At 44.2% G+C, this 22,561-nt stretch overlaps 1 protein-coding gene across 3 annotated transcripts in view; it reads right to left on the bottom strand.

Moving 5' to 3' along the window:
* The window catches only part of FAM193A (family with sequence similarity 193 member A), a 127,561-nt gene that overhangs the window by 51,718 nt on the left and 53,282 nt on the right, over positions 1-22,561 (bottom strand). For 2 of the 3 annotated variants that reach the window (XM_068275887.1, XM_068275879.1), the window contains exons 3-4: positions 16,530-16,775; positions 14,066-14,235 (exon numbers count right to left, since the gene is read on the bottom strand). In XM_068275887.1, the coding sequence (XP_068131988.1) occupies positions 14,066-14,235; positions 16,530-16,775 (416 nt within the window). The remainder of the gene's footprint in view (positions 1-14,065; positions 14,236-16,529; positions 16,776-22,561) is intronic. The other variant, XM_068275897.1, reaches the window with a different exon arrangement.

Below are 22,561 nucleotides of genomic sequence, written 5' to 3' on the forward strand. Positions count from 1 at the left end.
TTAGTTTATAGTACAAGTATCACATCCTATTCCCCAACTTCTTTATACCCATTTAGCATTGGTAGTTAAAGAGGACCGCCATACAAAAAATAAAAATCCGTCAGCAGTGCTGTAACGAAAAGTTATATTTTCCTCCGGAGTCTTGTCCCACGAAGCCACCACACAAACCCTGCATCACTACACTTCGGCCGCTTGGCCTGGCCTCCCCCTGTCCTCCGAGAAATATGCCACGCTATTTGCAGCATTAAATTGCCACACGGTTTTTCTCAGATGAGCTTCATTACAACAGCGCTGACAGATTTAAATTTTTTATATGGAGGTCCTCTTTGTAGCAAGCAGAGAACCTGAGATAAAAAAAACAAAACATACTTACCTGGGGCTTCCTCCAGCTCCCTTCGGGCCTGATCAGCCCCCTTGGCGCAATCTTCTGCCTCCTGGGTGCTCCCAGTAACTTTGTGAGTAGGGGCAACTGGTACTGTGTAAAAGGAAATATAGCAGGCTGCACATCACTCTCACTTCAGTTGTCCTTTAAGGCCCGTACACAGTAATGGGCTTCAGAGTAGCTACCTATTCAACTACTTGGAAGCAAAAAGTTCATTACAGCACCTGAGGGAGTGTCAACTTACCCATGCTGCCGTCTGCTTGAATGCGCCCCAAGTCGCGTTCACGTCACTACCACACTGCCCATTTCCGGGTTGAAGGAGGAAGCGTGGTAGTAACGTGGAGGCGACCTTGAACACAACGTGAGCCGCGATTGGTGCGCTTTCAAACAGACAGCAGCATGGGTAAGTTAACCCTCGCTCACCCTTAGGTGCAGTAATTAACTTATTGCTTCAGCGTGTACACACTAGACGGATGTCGCCTGACCCAGATCAGGACTCTATCCCTACAGCGACAACGCTGTACCGAGAACGCACGGATGTGTAGATGGTCTGTAGGCCAACAACGTCTTCTGTTGCAATGCGGAGGGAGGGCGGAAGGTCAACAGGGAGGCACAGATGTGACATCACACAGAGGCAGGCCAACTTCCTCTGCAGAAATGCCTCATTAGCTAGGTATTTATGGAATCCCTATTTTGACCTCATCAAAGGACCTTTGTTTTTGTTAATTTTTAAGGTTACATGTTTGATTTGAACTAGGACTTGTCTACGTACTGCATACAATATAAGTAGACCTTTATCTACATTGCATGTTTGCCAATTATACTTTCTGATACAGACCACAATTTTGTATTTTGTATTGTTCCATGTAATAAAAACATCCCTGGAAACAAATGAAGGTGTGTGTGTGTGTATGTGTGTGTGTGTGTGTGTGTGTGTGTGTGTGTGTGTGTGTGTGTGTGTGTGTGTGTGTGTGTGTGTGTGTGTGTGTGTGTGTGTGTGTGTGTGTGTGTGTGTGAGTGTGTGTGAGTGTGTGTGTGTGTGTGAGTGTGTGTGTGTGTGTGAGTGTGTGTGTGTGTGTGTGTGTGAGTGTGTGTGTGTGTGAGTGTGCGAGTGTGAGAGTGTGCGTGTGTGCGTGTGTGCGTGTGTGCGTGTGTGCGTGTGTGCGTGTGTGCGTGTGTGCGTGTGTGCGTGTGTGTGTTTGTGTGGGGGGGGCAAGGGGGGGGGGGGGGGTGTTGTCATTAAGATAAGGTGCATTTCCAGAATTGAATGCCAAATATAAATATGTGTTAACTTATAACAATATTTGAGAGGAACTTCAGCCTAAACAAACATACTGTCATTAAGTTACATTGGTTACGTTAATTAAAATAGATAGGTAATATAATCTCTTACCCACACTGTTTTAAAAGAACAGGCAAATGTTTGATTTCATGAGGGCAGCCATCTTTTTGGTTGAAAGGAGGTGACAGGGAGTATGAGACACAGTTCCAACTGTCCAGTGTGCAGACCACCCCTCCCAGTTGCTAGGCATCGTGAACAACAACATAGGGTATCCCATCGTGCTTTGCACAGCATCAGGGAAAAAAAGCCCGGGAAGTTTTCTTTGATGGGTGGAGCTTAGCTAAAAATGATGCTTTGGTAAGAAAAACAAAGTTCTGATGCTGTGAAACTGTTAAAGAAACACCAAGCCTTTTCAGTTCTGCTGAGTAGATTTTTAGTCCGGAGGTTCACTTTAAGCAGTTTGTGTTTGTTTTTACCTTTAGTACAGGGTTCCCTTCAGCCCTTTACAAGATCCTAGTGGTTCTAGTTCATTGCAACTTAACTACCGGTAGGTAGTGAAACAATCTTTTCGTTATTTAAAATTTAGAAATATAAGGCATGTTAGGTTCAGTTGGCACTGGCAAGAAAATATATTGACACTAGGTATAAGCAAATCAATTCACAACCTGGTCAAGCAACCTTATTTACTAGTAATTAATGTGTTCAATATGATTGGCAAATCAAATCACAAATGCATTTATGTGACTCATGATACAGGTGGCCATACACTGGTCGATGTGGCCAACTGAAATCACTGATTTTCAATAGATTTCTGATTGAGATTAGTCAGCTGAAAATCCTTCCTGCCTAGACTATTCATCTTTGTCCTCTGACCAACAACCCAACCCCCCCCCCTTTCCCCACCACTTTGCAAACCATTTGTGACCTGAAACAGGTGACCTTGGGTGACCCGGGGGCGAACAACACAGAGAAGCATGGAAGGGCCAATTGACAGGTGAGAGCTCATATAAAAATCGAACGCCACTAGCAATACCCTTCTGATCTGCCGCCGATCAAGCAAAGACTTCCATTTGTGGCAACCTACCAAATCGATTGATTTGTTATGAAAACCGATTGGGAATCATTAATAGGCATAGATTTCTAGCAGACTTGATCAAATGATTGCATCAGCCTGATAATGATTAAAACAAACAAACCGAGAGCCCGGATATAGTGTAGTAGGTTTTAGCCCAGGATGAACGTAATGAAAGGTAAGTATTATACTTACAAACATGGGTTACCGCTAAGGCAACCACTGTATAGGCAGGTGGGGAGTATAAACCTGTCCCCACTCAGGATTAAGATGTCGCTCTCTGTGAAAGAAGAAAAGAGGGTATATCGCCCTTCCACCAAGGGTGGTTCACTGGATGAATCGAAGTACAGAGGCGCCAGTAGGATAAAAGATACTAAAATGTTTAAAATTCTAGGTGGTGGTGGTGGACCAACCAACCCAAAACAGACACGATGCTGTCGATTAAAGTCAGCAAAAATTTATTTACATACTCCAAGGAACACTGCGACGCGTTTCACGGGCATAAACCCGCTTCTTCAGGCATTAAACAACAGGAGTATCACACTATATAAAGACAGAGACATAAACCATATCAGGGAGCTGTCACATGTGTATTTAAATAGTTAAGCACGTAGATGTATATTTATATACTGCGGGGGAATAGTCAGGTGGTAATCAGGTGTACCCTTCGTTAATATGTGAGGGGTGAGAACCATTGTGATCCCTATATTTTGTAAGATGAAGTAGGGGGCAAATGAATGGGCCCAAAGTAGATAAGGGTCCGGGAGGGGGGGGGGGGGGAAGGAGGAAACCATGGCACGTGCTAAGATGTGTCAATGAAAGGGGATGGGAGATGAACAGAATTGTGGTTGTGAAAAACAGGTTACACAAACGAGTGTCTAGTGATCCCAGTTTAAAACACTAGTTGCTGTTTAGGAAACGAAAGGGATAAGCTCTTTATGAAAACGCATGTGAAAAAGCATGTGAAAAATAGCACTTACCAGCTCAAGGTCCAGAACGGGTTTGGCACCTCTGTGCTCATCCGCCCGCTTGGAGCCTTTAAATAGAGATATACAGTCCATTTGGACCCCATTACGAGGCCCTGACGAGAGGGAGTGGGCGTGGTTGAGGCTGGGTGGATGGACCTATAGTGTAAGCGAGGGGGAGTGGAAAGGGGAGTAGACGTAATAGACGTAGTGGTGGAAAAGGGGAGGGCGGAGCGGTGCGCCGATAGCGTCATGCCGCTCACCGCTAGTACGCGTGCGTATGTGGCATAGTATGCCACGTGTAAACAAAGTTATGGGCAGTGAGGGGTCTATAGTGCGCCTGCGCAGGAAGCACGATCCGCCATGTTCGTTGTGGGTAAAAGGGCAGTAGAAGAGCGGGGGCCCCGTGGGCAGGGGGGGTGGAGTTGTGTCCAAACTCCTGGTGGACATTGTAGAACCATGTTTGGAAGGGGGGGATAAACAATAATATACACATTAGTTTCAAGAATTTACAAGGGAACATCGTATTGATACGGAATACCGTAATGGTAAGGGGATGTTGCCATCTAGTGGCCATTTATGGTATCTTTTATGACATAGTTCAAGCATTTCACTGAAATAAACTCGTAGAGTGATTCCTATGTCTCGACTAGTAGTATTATTACTTATATGTGTTGGCTACTCATCTTATTACTTTATCAGTACAAGGGGGATTTTTAATGGAAATTAATTACTGTTTATACCCTAAGGCATTTACAAACTTGTGGAAAATTAATATACATATAGGTGTAGTATATGGGACTAATAATTATTAATGTGCATAGGTATACAAATATGGTCAAACATAAAAACTAAAATATAATCAGACGTAAATGGGGCTAATATACATATAGGTCTAGTGTATGGGGCTAATACATATTAATGTGCATAGATACTCAAATATGGTCAGACATAAATACTAAAATATAATCAGACGTAAAAGGTAAACACAGGTTCTTTTTTTTTTTTTTTATTTAAAAAAAAAAAAAAAAAGAACCTGTGTTTACCTTTTACGTCTGATTATATTTTAGTATTTATGTCTGACCATATTTGAGTATCTATGCACATTAATATGTATTAGCCCCATACACTAGACCTATATGTATATTAGCCCCATTTACGTCTGATTATTATAATTAATTAACATTAATAATTATTAGTCCCATATACTACACCTATATGTATATTAATTTTCCACAAGTTTGTAAATGCCTTAGGGTATAAACAGTAATTAATTTCCATTAAAAATCCCCCTTGTACTGATAAAGTAATAAGATGAGTAGCCAACACATATAAGTAATAATACTACTAGTCGAGACATAGGAATCACTCTACGAGTTTATTTCAGTGAAATGCTTGAACTATGTCATAAAAGATACCATAAATGGCCACTAGATGGCAACATCCCCTTACCATTACGGTATTCCGTATCAATACGATGTTCCCTTGTAAATTCTTGAAACTAATGTGTATATTATTGTTTATCCCCCCCTTCCAAACATGGTTCTACAATGTCCACCAGGAGTTTGGACACAACTCCACCCCCCCTGCCCACGGGGCCCCCGCTCTTCTACTGCCCTTTTACCCACAACGAACATGGCGGATCGTGCTTCCTGCGCAGGCGCACTATAGACCCCTCACTGCCCATAACTTTGTTTACACGTGGCATACTATGCCACATACGCACGCGTACTAGCGGTGAGCGGCATGACGCTATCGGCGCACCGCTCCGCCCTCCCCTTTTCCACCACTACGTCTATTACGTCTACTCCCCTTTCCACTCCCCCTCGCTTACACTATAGGTCCATCCACCCAGCCTCAACCACGCCCACTCCCTCTCGTCAGGGCCTCGTAATGGGGTCCAAATGGACTGTATATCTCTATTTAAAGGCTCCAAGCGGGCGGATGAGCACAGAGGTGCCAAACCCGTTCTGGACCTTGAGCTGGTAAGTGCTATTTTTCACATGCTTTTTCACATGCGTTTTCATAAAGAGCTTATCCCTTTCGTTTCCTAAACAGCAACTAGTGTTTTAAACTGGGATCACTAGACACTCGTTTGTGTAACCTGTTTTTCACAACCACAATTCTGTTCATCTCCCATCCCCTTTCATTGACACATCTTAGCACGTGCCATGGTTTCCTCCTTCCCCCCCCCCCCCCTCCCGGACCCTTATCTACTTTGGGCCCATTCATTTGCCCCCTACTTCATCTTACAAAATATAGGGATCACAATGGTTCTCACCCCTCACATATTAACGAAGGGTACACCTGATTACCACCTGACTATTCCCCCGCAGTATATAAATATACATCTACGTGCTTAACTATTTAAATACACATGTGACAGCTCCCTGATATGGTTTATGTCTCTGTCTTTATATAGTGTGATACTCCTGTTGTTTAATGCCTGAAGAAGCGGGTTTATGCCCGTGAAACGCGTCGCAGTGTTCCTTGGAGTATGTAAATAAATTTTTGCTGACTTTAATCGACAGCATCGTGTCTGTTTTGGGTTGGTTGGTCCACCACCACCACCTAGAATTTTAAACATTTTAGTATCTTTTATCCTACTGGCGCCTCTGTACTTCGATTCATCCTGATAATGATTAAAAACAACAATCGGCCAGAGTATGGCCACCGTAAGACAATTTGCAGATGCCTTCAAAATTCTTGCATTGTTATACTTGAGCATGGGACTTTTCTTTTTAACTTTGAAGACAGAATAGAATGACAAGCCAGGGATCCTTCGTACAAAGCTACAGGACAAACCATTATAAGGTGGATATTGACAAACACCACTGTACCCTATGCTAGACCAAACACTAACAGTCTAGCTGTCCAGACACCCTGCAGACTATGACATTTGGTTTCTCATCTTCTGCATAACAGAGGTGGTCAGTCAGCCATAGCAGAAGATGATGTAAGGTACTTTATCTGTCTCTGGCATGAGCCAAGAGCCTCGTATGCTGGACAACCAATAACAGAATCACTGCCAAGAAAACATGATCACCTCCTACAGAATAACGGCAGGGAAAAATGCAAAGTCACTGCTAGAGAAGAGCGATGACAATTAAAGAGGCACCGCAAGGACATAACAGTATAATGTAATACATTATTCAGAATACCCATGCTGAAAATATAAGCCCTTCCCCTACAATAAGCCCTAGCAGCACAGGGACCTGACTTTCTGAAAGAGGGAGACGGGAGCAGAGGATGTAAAGTGGTGGGGGAAGGAGAATCTGGCTATACACAAGGGGTGGGGAGGTATCTGGATATACACAAGGCGGGAGGGGGGGGAATATGGCTATACAAAAGGGGGATCTGGCCTTACATAAGGGGGGGGGGGGGGATGATCTGGCTATACACATTAAGTTACATTCAGTAAAGGTCCTGTTTAATGCCATTTTGAATCTCATTGTTGTGGTATTTTTAGGGAGTGTATGAATTTCATTGCACACTCCTCACTACACCTGGAACGCTCATCATAAAACAAGGGGAAATCTTCAGTGCTCTCCTGCTCAAGTGTGTGGCTCTGCATACGCTGGTTGGTAGCAACAGTGATTGCTCAGGCAGCATTTCAATGGTGTAAACAGTTACCAAGGTAACCACATACAGGATAGGTTACAAGTAATAACTGCAAGTGTTAAAGAGACCTGAGCAGCGTCTTTTTATTCCTCCTTAAAGAGAACCCGAGGTGTGTTTAAAGAATGTTATCTGCATACAGAGGCTGGATCTGCCTATACAGCCCAGCCTTTGTTGCTATCCCAAACCCCACTAAGGTCCCCCTGCACTCTGCAATCCCTCATAAATCACAGCCATGCTGTGAGGCTGTGTTTACATCTGTAGTGTCAGTCTCAGCTGCTCCCCCGCCTCCTGCATAGCTCCGGTCGCTGCCCCCGTCCCTTCCCTCCAATCAGCAGGGAGGGAAGGGATGCAGGCGGGGACTGGAGTTCTGCAAGAGGCGGGGAGAGCAGCAGACTGACACTATAGAGATAAACACAGCCAGCTCTGACAAGCTGTTTGTCAGCAGCGTGGCTGTGATTTATGAGAGATTGCAGAATGCAGGGGGACCTTAGGGGGGTTTGGGATAGCAACAGAGGCTGGGCTGTATAGGCAGATCCAGCCTCTGTATGCAGATAATGTTCTTCAAACCCACCTCGGGTTCTCTTTAAGGGAGGTTCATAATGGTGCCTGCCATTGGAGGTGCATCATTCCATAACTACAGGGTGCTGCTTCTCTGGCCCATTTGGGATTCACAATTCACATAACCTGATTAATATTTAGAAAACACAAGAATAATTCCTATCTAGAGTGTGTACATTATAAAATATAACTTTTATTAATATAATTAAAATAAATTCATATGCCTAATTGACCTAACTGAGGTAGGTTACAAAATCAATGATCAGATATTAATCATTTGTAAACCTACATCTGATCAACCTATTCCTCACTAAGATTGCTCAAGTGCTATAAAGAAACCCCCCACCACCAATCCGACATGTTTCAGCTCCCCATTTGGAGCTGTCGTCAGGGAATTAAGTGCTAGGTGCATGTCTTATAAATTAACAATCATAACATATAGAAAACAATAAATGAGAGCTGTGCTCTCTAGCTCAGTCAGGCATCAAGTGAGCTCCATCTGAAGGCTGTCTTATATACTCTCCCCTGTGGGAGTGTCATGCAAATGTAATCCTTCCCCACAGAGGTTAGCCACAATTGGCCCGAACGTCCATCAATCATTATACTCTGTAAATGATTGGCTGTCATATCCAATCCAATGATATAAAAAAACATCACTTACAGGTAAGTATAACCTTCCAAACTCGCTGTATGGGGTATATATAAATCCCTCAGTACAAACCACTTGGATTTACATCTCTATATCCTCTGAAAATAGCAAAAAGCCTGAGATCATTTTCTCCACCATAGAGATGCATTGGGCGAATCCCATTGGTGGCTCTTATTTTTCCCCACCTACTTTCCTCCAATCCTCAGTGCTCATTCGAGAGAGGCAGTATTCATCTCTCATTGGAACATCTGTTCCAATAGCCAATCAGCACTCATCTCCATCGAGTGCTGTGCTGTCAATTCGTGCTTAGGTGCAGGGCGGATCAGAGTCCCCTTTGCCAACCAATAATATGATCATATGTTAGGACAGGGCGGGAGTCGGTGAGTTCTTGCTGTTCAGCCAATCTGCGTATATCAGCAGCCAGGTAAACGTTCCGTTGCTATGGAAACCCTTTCTGTTTACTGTCATTTTTAGCAGAGGCAACTTTTATTCGTACAGATATCTGCATATTATTAAAAACCTATCTACGTATATCCACCCCGTTACTATGGAGACCCTTTCTGTTTACTGTCAGTCTTGGCAGAGGCAGTTTTATTCATACAAATATCCGCAGCTGCTGATATACGCAGATTGGCTGAACAGCAAGAACTCACCGCCCCACTCCCGCCCTGTCCTAACATATGATCATATTATTGGTTGGCAAAGGGGACTCTGATCTGCCTTGCACCTAAGCACGAATTGACAGCACAGCACTCGATGGAGATGAATGCTGATTGGCTATTGGAACAGATATGTTCCAATGAGAGATGAATACTGCCTCTCACGAATGAGCACTGAGGATTGGAGGAAAGTAGGTGGGGAAAAATAAGAGCCACCAATGGGATTCGCCCAATGCATCTCTATGGTGGCGAAAATGATCTCGGGCTTTTTGCTATTTTCAGAGGATATAGAGATGTAAATCCAAGTGGTTTGTACTGAGGGATTTATATATACCCCATACAGTGAGTTTGGAAGGTTATACTTACCTGTAAGTGATGTTTTTTTATATCATTGGATTGGATATGACAGCCAATCATTTACAGAGTATAATGATTGATGGACGTTTGGGCCAATTGTGGCTAACCTCTGTGGGGAAGGATTACATTTGCATGACACTCCCACAGGGGAGAGTATATAAGACAGCCTTCAGATGGAGCTCACTTGATGCCTGACTGAGCTAGAGAGCACAGCTCTCATTTATTGTTTTCTATATGTTATGATTGTTAATTTATAAGATATGCACCTTGCACCCTAGCACTTAATTCCCTGACGACCGCTCCAAATGGGGAGCTGAAACATGTCGGATTGGTGGTGGGGGGTTTCTTTATAGCACTTGAGCAATCTTAGTGAGGAATAGGTTGATCAGATGTAGGTTTACAAATGATTAATATCTGATCATTGATTTTGTAACCTACCTCAGTTAGGTCAATTAGGCATATGAATTTATTTTAATTATATTAACCCATTCAGGTTCCGTCGTTTTCACGTGAGAAATGTTCACCTCCCATTCATTAGCCTATAACTTTATCACTACTTATCACAATGCACTGATCTATATCTTGTTTTTTTCTGCCACCAATTAGGCTTTCTTTGGAGGGTACATTTTGCTAAGAGCCACTTTACTGTAAATGCATTTTAACAGGAAGAATAAGAAAAAACGGAAAAAATTAATTATTTCTCAGTTCTCAGCCATTATAGTTTTAAAATAATACATGCCTCCATAATTAAAACTCACGTATTGTATTTGCCCATATGTCCCGGTTATAACACTGTTAAAATTATGTCCCTATCACAATGTATGGCGACAATATTTTATTTGGAAATAAAGGTGCATTTTTTCCGTTTTGCATCTATCACTATTTACAAGTTTAAAATAATAAAAAAAAAATAGAAATATTTCATCTTTAAATTGATATTTAAAAAGTTTAGACCCTTAGGTAAATATTTACATTTTTTTTTTATTGTAATGGTTTTTTTTTTTAATTGTAAACATTTTATTTGGGTAGTTTTGGGAGGGTGGGAGGTAAACAATAGATTTATAATGTAAATGTGTGTTAATTTTAAATTATTATTTTTTTACAGGTGTAGTATTACTTTTTGGCCACAAGATGGCGGCCATGAGTTTGTTTACATGACGTCACTCTAAGCGTAACATACGCTTACAGTGACGCATCGGGAAGGGAATGGCCAGAAAAGGCGCAGCTTCTGAGAGAAGCTGTCGCTTTTTCAGCGGGGGAGAGGAATCAATGATCGGGCACCGTAGCCCGATTCATTGATTCCCTGGCTACCGAATCCGCGGCCGGGAGTGCGCGTGCACGCGCGCGGTAGCGCGCATGGTTCCTGGACGTAGAAACTACGTCCAGGAGCCAAAATAGGTTAATAAAAGTTATATTTTATAATGTACACACTCTAGATAGGAATTATTCTTGTGTTTTCTTCCATATGGGATTCGCCATCTTCTCCATGTGACCGGCAACATCTTTGAAGCTCCCAGAGAGGTCTCCTGCATGTCGCAATGCATGCCAGAAAATTTAGTCCGTGGATGCAAGTACAGTACTTGGACCCACGGACTACATCTGCTGGCATGCATTACGGCATGTGTGCGCGAGAGGCCACCAGGAACTTCCAAATTCTCCAGATGCTGCCGGTCAGATGGAGAAGATGATGATTAACTACAAGGTGCTGCTCCTCCGGCCATCAGCCTATACGGTAAAGAATGATGCCCCTCCCACTCCAAAAGCACACACCATTAGTAACCTCCCTTATGGGGATGTTCATATGGGAGGGGGCATGCTCAGGTAACTTTATGGAAAACCATGGCACAATAGGGTTTACACAAGAGGGACAGGATCAAACTAAAACACAATTTTCCTCACAAAATCCCGGATTGATGCTTGCTACACACTGGCATGCTGCAGCACTCACTCATCCTTTAAAGGCACTGCACTCGGTTTGTCTGCAACCTGTCACTGTGGTCACTCCATCCTTAAAGTGATAAAGCCCAGCATTTCTTCTTTACTCTAAAAGATTATTTACAGCATATATTATAATATACTACCACATTTTTTTTTTTTAGCAGAACAGCATTCAAAGGATTAAAATACATGACTTTTTCAATAGAATGCTATCTGCAGGGAGATCCGCATCTGTACTGGTGATAACATTATATTGTGTTTACTTAAAGTGGATCTGAGATTAACTTTTAGGCCTGGTGCACACCAAAAACCGCTAGCAGATCCGCAAAATGCTAGCAGATTTTGAAACGCTATTTCTTCTTTTTCTGCAGCGTTTCAGCTAGCGTTTTGAGGTTTTGTGTAGCGGTTTTGGTGTAGTAGATTTCATATATTGTTACAGTAAAGCTGTTACTGAACAGCTTCTGTAACAAAACCGCCTGGCAAACCGCTCTGAACAGGCGTTTTTCAGAGCGGTTTGCGTTTTTCCTATACTTAACATTGAGGCAGAAACGCATCCGCAATCCAAAAAATGCCTCACCCCGAGAGTATGCGTTTCTGCAAAACGCCTCCCGCTCTGGTGTGAACCACCCCATTGAGATACATTGACCAAGCGTATCTGCAGCCGCGCTGAAAAAGCCGCTCGGTGTGCACCAGCCCTCACTCATTGCTTAATTGTGCCACTTACATATACTGTAGTTTACAAGGCATTGTTCAAGACAAATACTTTTTTAAATAAATATTTTAATACTCCAATTCCCTATAAACTAAACAAGCCGCACCCACAGCTCCACCAACGCCTAGGCATTCTGAGTCCCGTGTAGCAAGTGCTCATGGGATCTCAGTCTGGGGAGAAGGTTTTTTTTTTTCCCCAAAAGAGGCGGCGGCGTTGCCTCCAGACAGATTTCAGAGGCGAGGAGGAGAGGCGAGGGGAGTGGAGTTTTCACATGCTGAGGGGTGGAGATGCAGAGCAGCTTGCCTGTGTAATGACAAGCAGAATATGGCTGCTCAATATATGACAGGAAGAAATATTGTTTAAGCTGTTTGTAGCTACATTTGCTGTGTAAACTACACTTTAGATAAGATATACAGACAAGTTACTTATAGTTAGTTTTTCATCTCAGATTCCCTTTAAAGGTGGCCATACACTGGCCCCATTCGCGGCCGTTTCGACAGCAGATTCGATCCTGGGATCGAATCTGCTGCCAATCGTTCGCGCTTAACGCACCCGCCGATCCGATTTCCTCCCGAAATCGGATCGGTCCGTCGATCTCGCCGTGCGAGAAATTACCCTCGATCGCCCGAGGGTAGGGAGCGCGTCGCTAGCGGCGGCTGATCCGATCAGGTATACATTACCGGACGCTGGCTCCCGGGCGCTTCCTGTCACTGCAGTGACCAGGAAGTTCAAATAGAGGGCGCTCTATTTGAACTTCCTGGTCACGGAGTGACACAGGAAGCGCCGGGATGGAGCGGGTGCAGCGTGGAGAAGATGCGGAGAAGATGCCCGGGAGCCAGCGTCAGGTAATGTATGCGGGGGGACAGGCGGCAGCGGCGGCTCCACAGATTGTGATCGGTTTCAGGCTGAAATCGATTCACAATCTGTTTGCAGTAAAGGCAGCCATACGATCCCTCTCTGATCAGATTCGATCAGATAGATATCTGTCAGCTGGTCAATCTAATAGCAAATCGACCAGTGTATGGCTACCTTAATTGTAGCAGAGAGGAATGTAAACATTCCCTGACTGTGCTGAAACTGCTAATGTGTCCTAAACTGAAACCCTGCTCAGAAATCATTACTAGGTTCATTACAATATAAATACACCAGTTATGAATAAAATGCAACGGCAGCTTTCAGAGCAAATAAAACTGTACCTTGGGAACTTGTCATTTCTAATTGAATAATACCTGTGCACAAAAGCAAATATGATAATTGTATGGGATATAAAAAGTAGGAAACCATTTGTATTTAATATTATATCAGAGTTTAATACCACTTTACCCTGGCATCATAACAATATCTCTAACAAGGCACTAGCATCTCTCTATCTGTATAAGATTGTACTGAAATCAGTATTTAGTACAGTAGGGCTAATTAATATAGGAAATTCAGAACGCCAGTAAGGATTTATGAAATAGATTATACTGTACAACAAAATGTATCCCTCAGCTGGGTCACAGACAGGATTATTAAAAGTGCGTGATTCCAAATATATCACCCCCTTGTGATAGGAGGGGACATGGCGGCAAGTCTGCCTCTTCCTGTCTGACATGTCTGAAGTTTGACTTCAGCCTCTGGTTCCTGGTCTAAGATTCCATTAATTACCCTTTGTACCCCCCACAAAACTATCACTGTTGGCTGAATGCGTCTTTCTTTTCTGCCCCTTCTCTTACTTATTCGGACAAACCTAAAGCACATTCGTTTCATATTCCACATGGGCCCAAAAGGACATCATTCTGCCAGTGTAGGCATAGATAAACACACTTAAAGTTCAGTTTTTTGCCCCATTGTGTGATGGAGTTTCCAAAATGACTGAAGGAACACTTACCTGCGCTCATTACATGCTTCACAACTGCATGCTACGTCAGCTGGTACCGTGCTATTGAGTGCCACTGTGGGTGCAACTGTTTGAGCCCCAAGAAGCATTCTCCCGCCACCGACCGGCTCCTGCTTTGATACGCTGTTCCCGGTGGGCATGTGCAAAAGGAAATCTTGACTCTGAAACAAGAAACCAAGTGAAACCTTTAGAGAGCACAGCATAATGTCCATTTCAGAAGAACAATCCATAGAACATAAAAACTTGTCGTCTGGGAACATGACCTGTGAATTGGCGAGGATATCAGGGGCACAATACTCTGTGGCTGGAAACGGAAAGTCTTGGCCGTGTCACTAGCAGGTACAGTAAACATTTATATGTTACGCCAGATTCAGAATTTGGCTACTTTGGGATCTGGCTAGCCAATATGCAAAGTGGCTGGCTGCTGTGGTGCACAGTTCGGAGGGCCGGCGAGCGGGTGCAGAAGACCATGCAGAGGGATTCAAGAAACTCTGTCCTCCCGTCCGCTGTGTTACACCGGCTCCACTCGGTGTCCTTTGTTCCCTAATCCCACCCTACAAGTCTTGGTAAACACAGGGAAGGATGTTGCCTTCCTGCTCTAGATGCCCCTAGATGTCACATCTATCCATTTGCTGCCCAGCTCCTTCAGGACTTCCAGCCTCAGTCTTTGGGCATCTCTCAGCTGGCTCTTTTTGCCGCCGCTGCAGGAAAGCTTTCTTCAGGACCAGGCCATCCGGGTCCTGTCATTTTGCGCCCTGGCTGGCCAAAGTCCAAAAAAGTTAAACGCAGTTTCTTGGCATATTGGCCATAGTAGCCAGAAACTTCATATTGGCCAGCCAAATTTAAGACTTTGGGTTCTGGCCATAACATATACAACATTTTGGTATCCTAGCTCTTCATTGCAGCAGTGGTGATTCTTAAGGGGCCCATACACAGCAGATTTTCTGGCTGATCGATCAAAATCGATCGATCACAAATCGGTTGACCGATCGACGGCCAATTTCGATTGAATTCAATCGATCTGGCAGGGTGGAAAATCTAGGTCGATCTGTTGAGATTGCTTATCATTTTGCATTGGCCCTAATGGAAATCTGATGGCAAAAAAAATGCCATCAGATCGATTTTCAATAGATTTCAAACTGAAATCTATTGGAATTCTAAACCTAGTAAAAAATGTTCCTAAACACATCAGATAGATAAGAAACCTGATTATCTATCTGCTGCTAATCTGACGAGTGTATGGCCACCTTAACTCAACTCAGGGCCACCAGTCCCTCAGCTGTTCCATGCCATCTGTGAACATTGTCCATTTTGTAAAGTCATTGGAAAGAAGAGGGACAGGAGGTACTGAGAGGAAAGAGGAGGGGCCTGTGTAAAGGTCAGCAGAATGTATTCACTATTCCCCCAGTGCCGCTCACGTGTAATGACGCGATCAGCAAAAACCAGCATGAGGGAGACAGTGAGGGAGAGGACTAGCCGCCGATCGCCGCAGGCGAATCAGGCAAGAAACCCGTCCACTGGAAGATGGGTGGCGAAGGAGGACACGAGGACAGCACAGGAAGTCCACAACATTACGGTGGGTCAACAGTTCATATCAGCGGGCGTTTGTAATTTGGGGACTATCTGTATGTGGAATAAAAGACGCAGTGACGTTTTCACCATACTTTTGGGGGAGAAAAAGTGTGTCTTATAGACCAAAAAATATGGTATATATCTGTCAATTAGATAGCTGAAAGAGGAAAAAAATTAATCCATTCACTGCAAAGTGAGAAGTTAAAGAGATCAATGAATAATTGATTTTCGCCATTTACAGTAATTTGTTCATATTGTTTGATTCACAATCAGACTGCAGATCATCATTTTTCCTACTGGCAGACATAAAAAAAAAAAAAAAAAAAAAAAACTCCCATCATCTATAACCACACCACCTAACAATTCAATAGTCTAGAAGTTTTTTCTTATAAACATATGCACAGCGGGAGAAGCTGATTGCTTTGCATTTGGAAACTGCTGTTATTTCCCACAATGCAAGAGGCTTACAGAGAGCAAACTTTCAGCACCATGGTGCTGACATCACACTTTGGGAGGGGTTCACCACAATATCAGCCATACAGACCCTCCTGATGATCTAATCAAGAAAAGGTAAAGATTTCTCAGAGGTATCAGCTACTGATTGGGATGAAGTAAAATCCTTGGTTACAGTTCCTCTTTATGTAATCAAAAAGTTATTGCAGTTTCAATAGCGAAACAGCTGAAATGTCAAAATTGTAAGGAATATCCACTGGTTAAGCTACATATGCACATTAAACTGGGCTGGGGCTGCCAAGAATCTAGAGTGTGTAAAAGAGCACTGGTCACCACTGTAACTGAGCAGACCATGTCTACAGATCAGCAGGCCAAAGTATTAGTGATAGAATAGGGTGTCTCCATATACATGCACCTCTAACAGACTTACTGCTATAGATTGGTCTTGTGTGGTGTGGATCTCCTCACTCTCTACTGTCCGTCGGCAGTCCGAGCACACCCACAGTGGAAGGTGCATCTTGGCATTGGTTTTAGGAGATGTGGAAAGTGCTAATTTGCTTGAGTTTTTTGTGCTGCACTCGGAGAGTGCAAAGTCCTTGCGCTCACTCCTACAGAGAAGGCAGTGCTCTCCATTTGTGAAGGGAACCCTCTGACTCAGGCCAAACGTGAAGGGAGCCTGCAATGCAAAAAGGAAGGGTAAATATGGAGAGATGGCAACCATTTTACCAAAAAACTATGTAAAAAAAATCCTCACAGACACCATTTTCTTTTTATTTTTTTATATATATTTCTTATTTGTTACATTTCCTTGCTTCTAATTAGTACTGGTGTAATGTGTGTCTATGGCCACTTGTCACTAGGGGGCAGTGTGAGGTAATACCAGATTGCTTTCAGTTTCTATATTTTCTGTTAGCAGAGAGATATCAAAGCATTCCAAGAATTTACAGCCCGACGAGTTCTGCCGACTGAGGTCAAATGAGAAAACGCTATTGAAGCTACTAATTGGTTAAGAGACCCTTGCAGTTAGAGATCTGCAACTAACAATCTTTACCTGTTAATCTTCATACACATTCATATGACAAAGAGGTGCACAGAGCTTAAAGGGTTTCAGCATTATAAACAATCCTTTAAGGGGAACCTAAACTGAGAGGGATATGGATGTTTCCATTTAAATAATGCCAGTTGCTTGGCAGTCCTGCAGACCCCTTTGGCTGCAGTAGTGGCTGAATCACACACCTGAAAAAAGCATGCAGCTAATCCAGTCTGACTTCAGTCAGAGCACCTGGTCTGCATGCTTGTTGAGGGGCTGAGGCTAAAAGTATTAGAGACAGAATCAGCAGGAAAGCCAGGCAACCGGTATTTTAAAAGGAAAAATCCATATCCTACTCAGTTTAGGTTCCCTTTAAATTCTGTTGCATTGTAAGATCTGAGGTGAAAGCAGTGGTACAGTTTAAACAAGCACAGTACCAGCAAAGTGGACAGAACCAATAAGCATGGTCAAGAATAGGCTTTTTTTATGTACATAGTATGACGCTTGAACTTGGGTCAATACAAATCAACAGAAAACGCATCCAGTTGGTCTCGTAAAAGCTCTCCTGCGCCATCTCTAATAACCAGTATTTGAATTTTAAAAAGGTACATAAAAATGGACAATGTAATTTGAAATGGCCTTTCATGGCCAATAGCAGGTCAAAACTAAAATTGAAACCATTTAAATGCTGGGAACTACAAAATGCGGCATGTGCGTGCGGTCCAGGGATAACATGGCACATCCTGTATGGGCCAGGGACCAGAGAAGCAGTACCCTGTAAAGGGGCCCATACACTTAACGATTATCCCGCCGATAAACAGCAGATTCGATCACTGTGATTGAATCTGCTGTGAAATCGTTACGCAAACGCTGACCGAACGATCGATTTCCGTCCAAAATCGATCGTTCGTCGATCCGTCCGTGGAGAAGATTTTGCTCGATCGCCAGCGGGTCAGGGCGGCGCCGATAGTGGTGTTCGAATGTCTGACGGCCGACGTCAGCGGCAATACATTACCTGCTCCGCCGGCGCGTGTTTCCGCTGTTCCTTCTCCACTGGGCTCCGGCAGGCTTCACTTCTTCCTGTCCCGACAGGAAGTTCAAACAGTAGAGCACCCTCTACTGTTTAAACTCCCCTACTGTTTAAACTTTCTCTTGGACAGGGATTAAAGTGAAGCTGCAGCCCTGGAGCCCAGAGCGGAGAAGGGACAGCGGAGACCAGGGGACTCGTGCCGGCCGGACCAAGTAATGTATGGGGGGGGGTTGGGCTGCTCCACCGACTGTGAATCGGTTTCATAGTGAAATATATTCACAATCTGTTTGCAGTAAAGGCGGCCACACGATCCCTCTCTGATCAGGTTCGATCAGAGAGGGATCTGTTGGTCGATCTGATGGCAAATAGACCAGTGTATAGCCACCTTAAGTAGTGAGCCTCACTACTTACCGGTACCTACAGGACACTGCTGCATTCAGCTCTAACAAAAGAGAAATTACCCATTGAGCATTTCAGCACTATTCTTTTATCAGATGTGTTTGTTCATCTCAGGGGTCTCAAACTCAATTTACCTGGGGGCCGCAGGAGGCAAAGTCAGGATGAGGCTGGGCCGCATAAGGGATTTCACAAAATCGCCCGGGGGGCAATCCGCCGGCATTGATGTCAGGAGGGCCCCTCACCACAGTCGTGGATGTTTGCCCGGGGGATTTGGGGGCTCTGCAGCCCTCGTTTAGCGGCGGGGATGTCAGCGGATTACTTGGGAGCACTGAAGCAAACTATAAGTTAAAATAGGCAAAAATAGTTCGCTTCCGTGTCTCTTTTGCCAGCACAGGCCACAAAATATTGTACAGAGGGCCGCAAGTGGCCCGCGGGCCGCAAGTTTGAGACCCCTGATCTAGATTAAAGTGTTTGGTTTCTATTTACTTACTACAGGAAAGCTGCTGCATTCCGCTGTAATTGATCTGCCTCATTTTCATATATAAAGTTGTGGCTACATTAACAATTGAAATGTAAAAAATTTTTTTTTAAAAATGGGAACTATATGTAGCAATGTGTTTATCTCATGCTGCATGTCAGTTCAGGCACGCATTGAGGCATGTGCTGGAGGGGTGGAGCTCATAGCAAGAAGCAGAGGCATATAGAGCCAACTTCAGCAACAGCCTGGTATTAGAATCTATAAAAAGTTACCACCCAAACTGTCGCCATCAATTTTTGTGCACCCCTCCCTCCAGCATGGCACACTGGCACTACCAGAAACACAAAACCACTATTCAGCAGCCCAAGCAGCTTAGGTCTGCACACATAGGAGATAACAATATAAAAAGGGAAATGTCAGGACCCCAGTGATCACAGATAAAACCCCTTAGCTTGTCACCTAATCCTTTCAACAGCATCTTGATCCAGAGACTTAAAGATAGCATAATGAATACAATTGTTTATGTTTTACAACATTAATTTATGGATTATTTAGTCAGTGTTTGCCCATTGTAAAATCTTTACTCTCCCTGATCTACATTCTGAAATCACTGGTAGTGACATCTTTAGTTCTGGCCAGGTGATCTGTACGGAAAGTTTGTTACTTAAGCAGGCCATACACTGGCTCGATTCACGGCCGTTTCGACAGCAGATCCGATCCTGGGATCGGATCTGCTGCCAATCGCTTGCGCTAAACGCACCCGCCGATCCGATTCCCTCCCGAAATCGGATCGGACCGTCGATCGCACCGTGCGGGAAATTACCCTCGATCGCCCGGCGGTAGGAGCGCGTCGCTTGCGGCGTACGATTCGGGCCCGATCCGAGCATGTATACATTACCTGAAGCTGGCTCCGGGGTCCTCTTCTCCTCGCTGCACCGCATTTCCGCATGTCCCAGTGTACGCTTATACTTCCTGTGTCACTCCGGTGACCAGGAAGTTGAAATAGAGGGCGCTCTATTTGAACTTCCTGGTCACGGAGTAACACAGGAAGCGCCGGGATGGAGCAAGAACAGCGGTGCGGTGCAGTGCGGAGAAGATGCCCGGGAGCCAGCCTCAGGTAATGTATACGGGGGGGACAGGCGGCAGGAGCAGCTGAACAGATTGTGATCGGTTTCAGGCTGAAATCGATTCACAATCTGTTTGCAGTAAAGGCAGCCATACGATCCCTATCTGATCAGATTCGATCAGATAGGGATCTGTCAGCTGGTCGATCTAATGGCACATCGACCAGTGTATGGCCACCTTTAGAGTCCTATGCACAGATGGAAATACCGCTTGCTTGGCAGTTGGAAAAAGCCATTTTCTCCCACAATGCAACAAAGTTCACAGACAGGAAACGGTCAGGACCATGGTCATGACATCACACTGTGGGAGGGGTTTCACCACAATATCAGCCATACAAACCCCTCTGACAGGCTATTTGAGAAAAGATAAGATGTCTGGTGGTAAAGGGGGTATCAGCTACTGATTGGGATGAAGTTCCATCCTGTATTAAAATACCTCTAACCCCTTGGCGGTCTGATTCTTTCCAGATTTTACAGTCTAAAAGCGGTGCAATTTTTTCCAGGCTTTTAGACCCTAAAACCTGGAAAAAAAATAAAATAAAAATCACACCACAGAGAGATCTGCAGCAGCCTCACTTACTCGACTCCATGGGATCCAGCGCTGCAGTTCTCCCACCGTCCACCGCATGGCGCTGTAACCCTGTAGTGAGATTACCGTCTGCCGACGACAAACGGCAATCTCACCCAAGGGATGCAGAGACTGAGGACAGGCAAAAGAATGGCTGCAGTCGCCTGGATCCCCAGGGAGGTGAGTGAATACAATAAAATCAAAAAAACAATATCAGCGCAGCCAAGCAAATCTTAACATGTGGAACACTACATATATCGCAGCCAAAGTCCAACGTCTCAGCAAAACGTCTTCAATTAACATAAATAGTACACTTCAGCGCGAATTCACTTGTGTCCACCACCGAAAACACCATAAAGGTAATACGCTTACCAGATTATCACAGACCTTAACTACAGGGTCTGCAATATGGCTTAATGAGGTCAGCAGCAGGTATCTTCGCAGCCGGCCTCCTCTCCAGACAAGCCGAGCAATCTAATCCTCAATTGCAGTGTTTCACCAAAAATGAGGCATGCAAAGAGACAAACGCACATCTAAGCGTATCTACAGCGATTTTAATATCATTAAAAAAACATAAAAGTTTTTAAAAGTCACTCACATCTGGGCCCTTATGACAGGGACCCACAAGGAAAAACAGCACTTAAAACATAGGACGCCGTCCAGCCACACGTCCGCCTCGTCCGACCGGTTTCACTGTCAGAGTTTCATCAGGGTCCCTGATGAAACTCTGACAGTGAAACCGGTCGGACGAGGCGGACGTGTGGCTGGACGGCGTCCTATGTTTTAAGTGCTGTTTTTCCTTGTGGGTCCCTGTCATAAGGGCCCAGATGTGAGTGACTTTTAAAAACTTTTATGTTTTTTTAATGATATTAAAATCGCTGTAGATACGCTTAGATGTGCGTTTGTCTCTTTGCATGCCTCATTTTTGGTGAAACACTGCAATTGAGGATTAGATTGCTCGGCTTGTCTGGAGAGGAGGCCGGCTGCGAAGATACCTGCTGCTGACCTCATTAAGCCATATTGCAGACCCTGTAGTTAAGGTCTGTGATAATCTGGTAAGCGTATTACCTTTATGGTGTTTTCGGTGGTGGACACAAGTGAATTCGCGCTGAAGTGTACTATTTATGTTAATTTAGGTGAGTGAATACGCCCACTATGTTCTACACAGTCTTGCTGGCGGCTACCACAAGTCACGCTCATAGCTTGTTTTTTCCACCCCGAGCCCAACTTGTGATAACCGCCAAGGTTAATCACACCTGTGTAGGTACCTTTACTGAAGACAAATTGGCCATGTCTGTGCATAACAGTTCTACTCCCTGTGATCCAGGAAATAAAGGTGTTATCAGTGAGATTCACAGTAGAGACTGTTTATTGCCATAGCAGTCTAACAACAGGCATTAGAGTCCACAGGCAATATGTGACCTTGCTTGGTTCACGCGCAGCTACATTTACTGCAGGTGCTCAGTCTCTCAATACTAAAATCCTGTGCAGGCTGTGAGGGAGCAGATATGCCGCCACAGAGGAGTATGATTAATGTTTAGAGAAGGCAACTTTTTCTGCATATTAAACTAGGCTGGCTAGTTCTGTAACCTTTGGAAAACGAGCTGCAATACTAACACATGCGCCATAAAAGCACCATAAATCACAAGTTTTAATTGCTCTGGTAGGAGAAGCAGGCTGTGAATGCTGATCACCCCGCAGAAGACTTCCCCGCTAGCAGCAGATATAGCACTTCCATACACAGTATCTCAGAGAACATGCAAGCTTTATATCTGGGGCAATACACAGTATATTAGGTCTGCCTATTTTACTTTCCTTATTTTGAATTAGAGG

Source organism: Hyperolius riggenbachi, chromosome 1 (genome assembly GCF_040937935.1).
Source record: "Hyperolius riggenbachi isolate aHypRig1 chromosome 1, aHypRig1.pri, whole genome shotgun sequence".
Taxonomy (NCBI): domain Eukaryota; kingdom Metazoa; phylum Chordata; class Amphibia; order Anura; family Hyperoliidae; genus Hyperolius; species Hyperolius riggenbachi.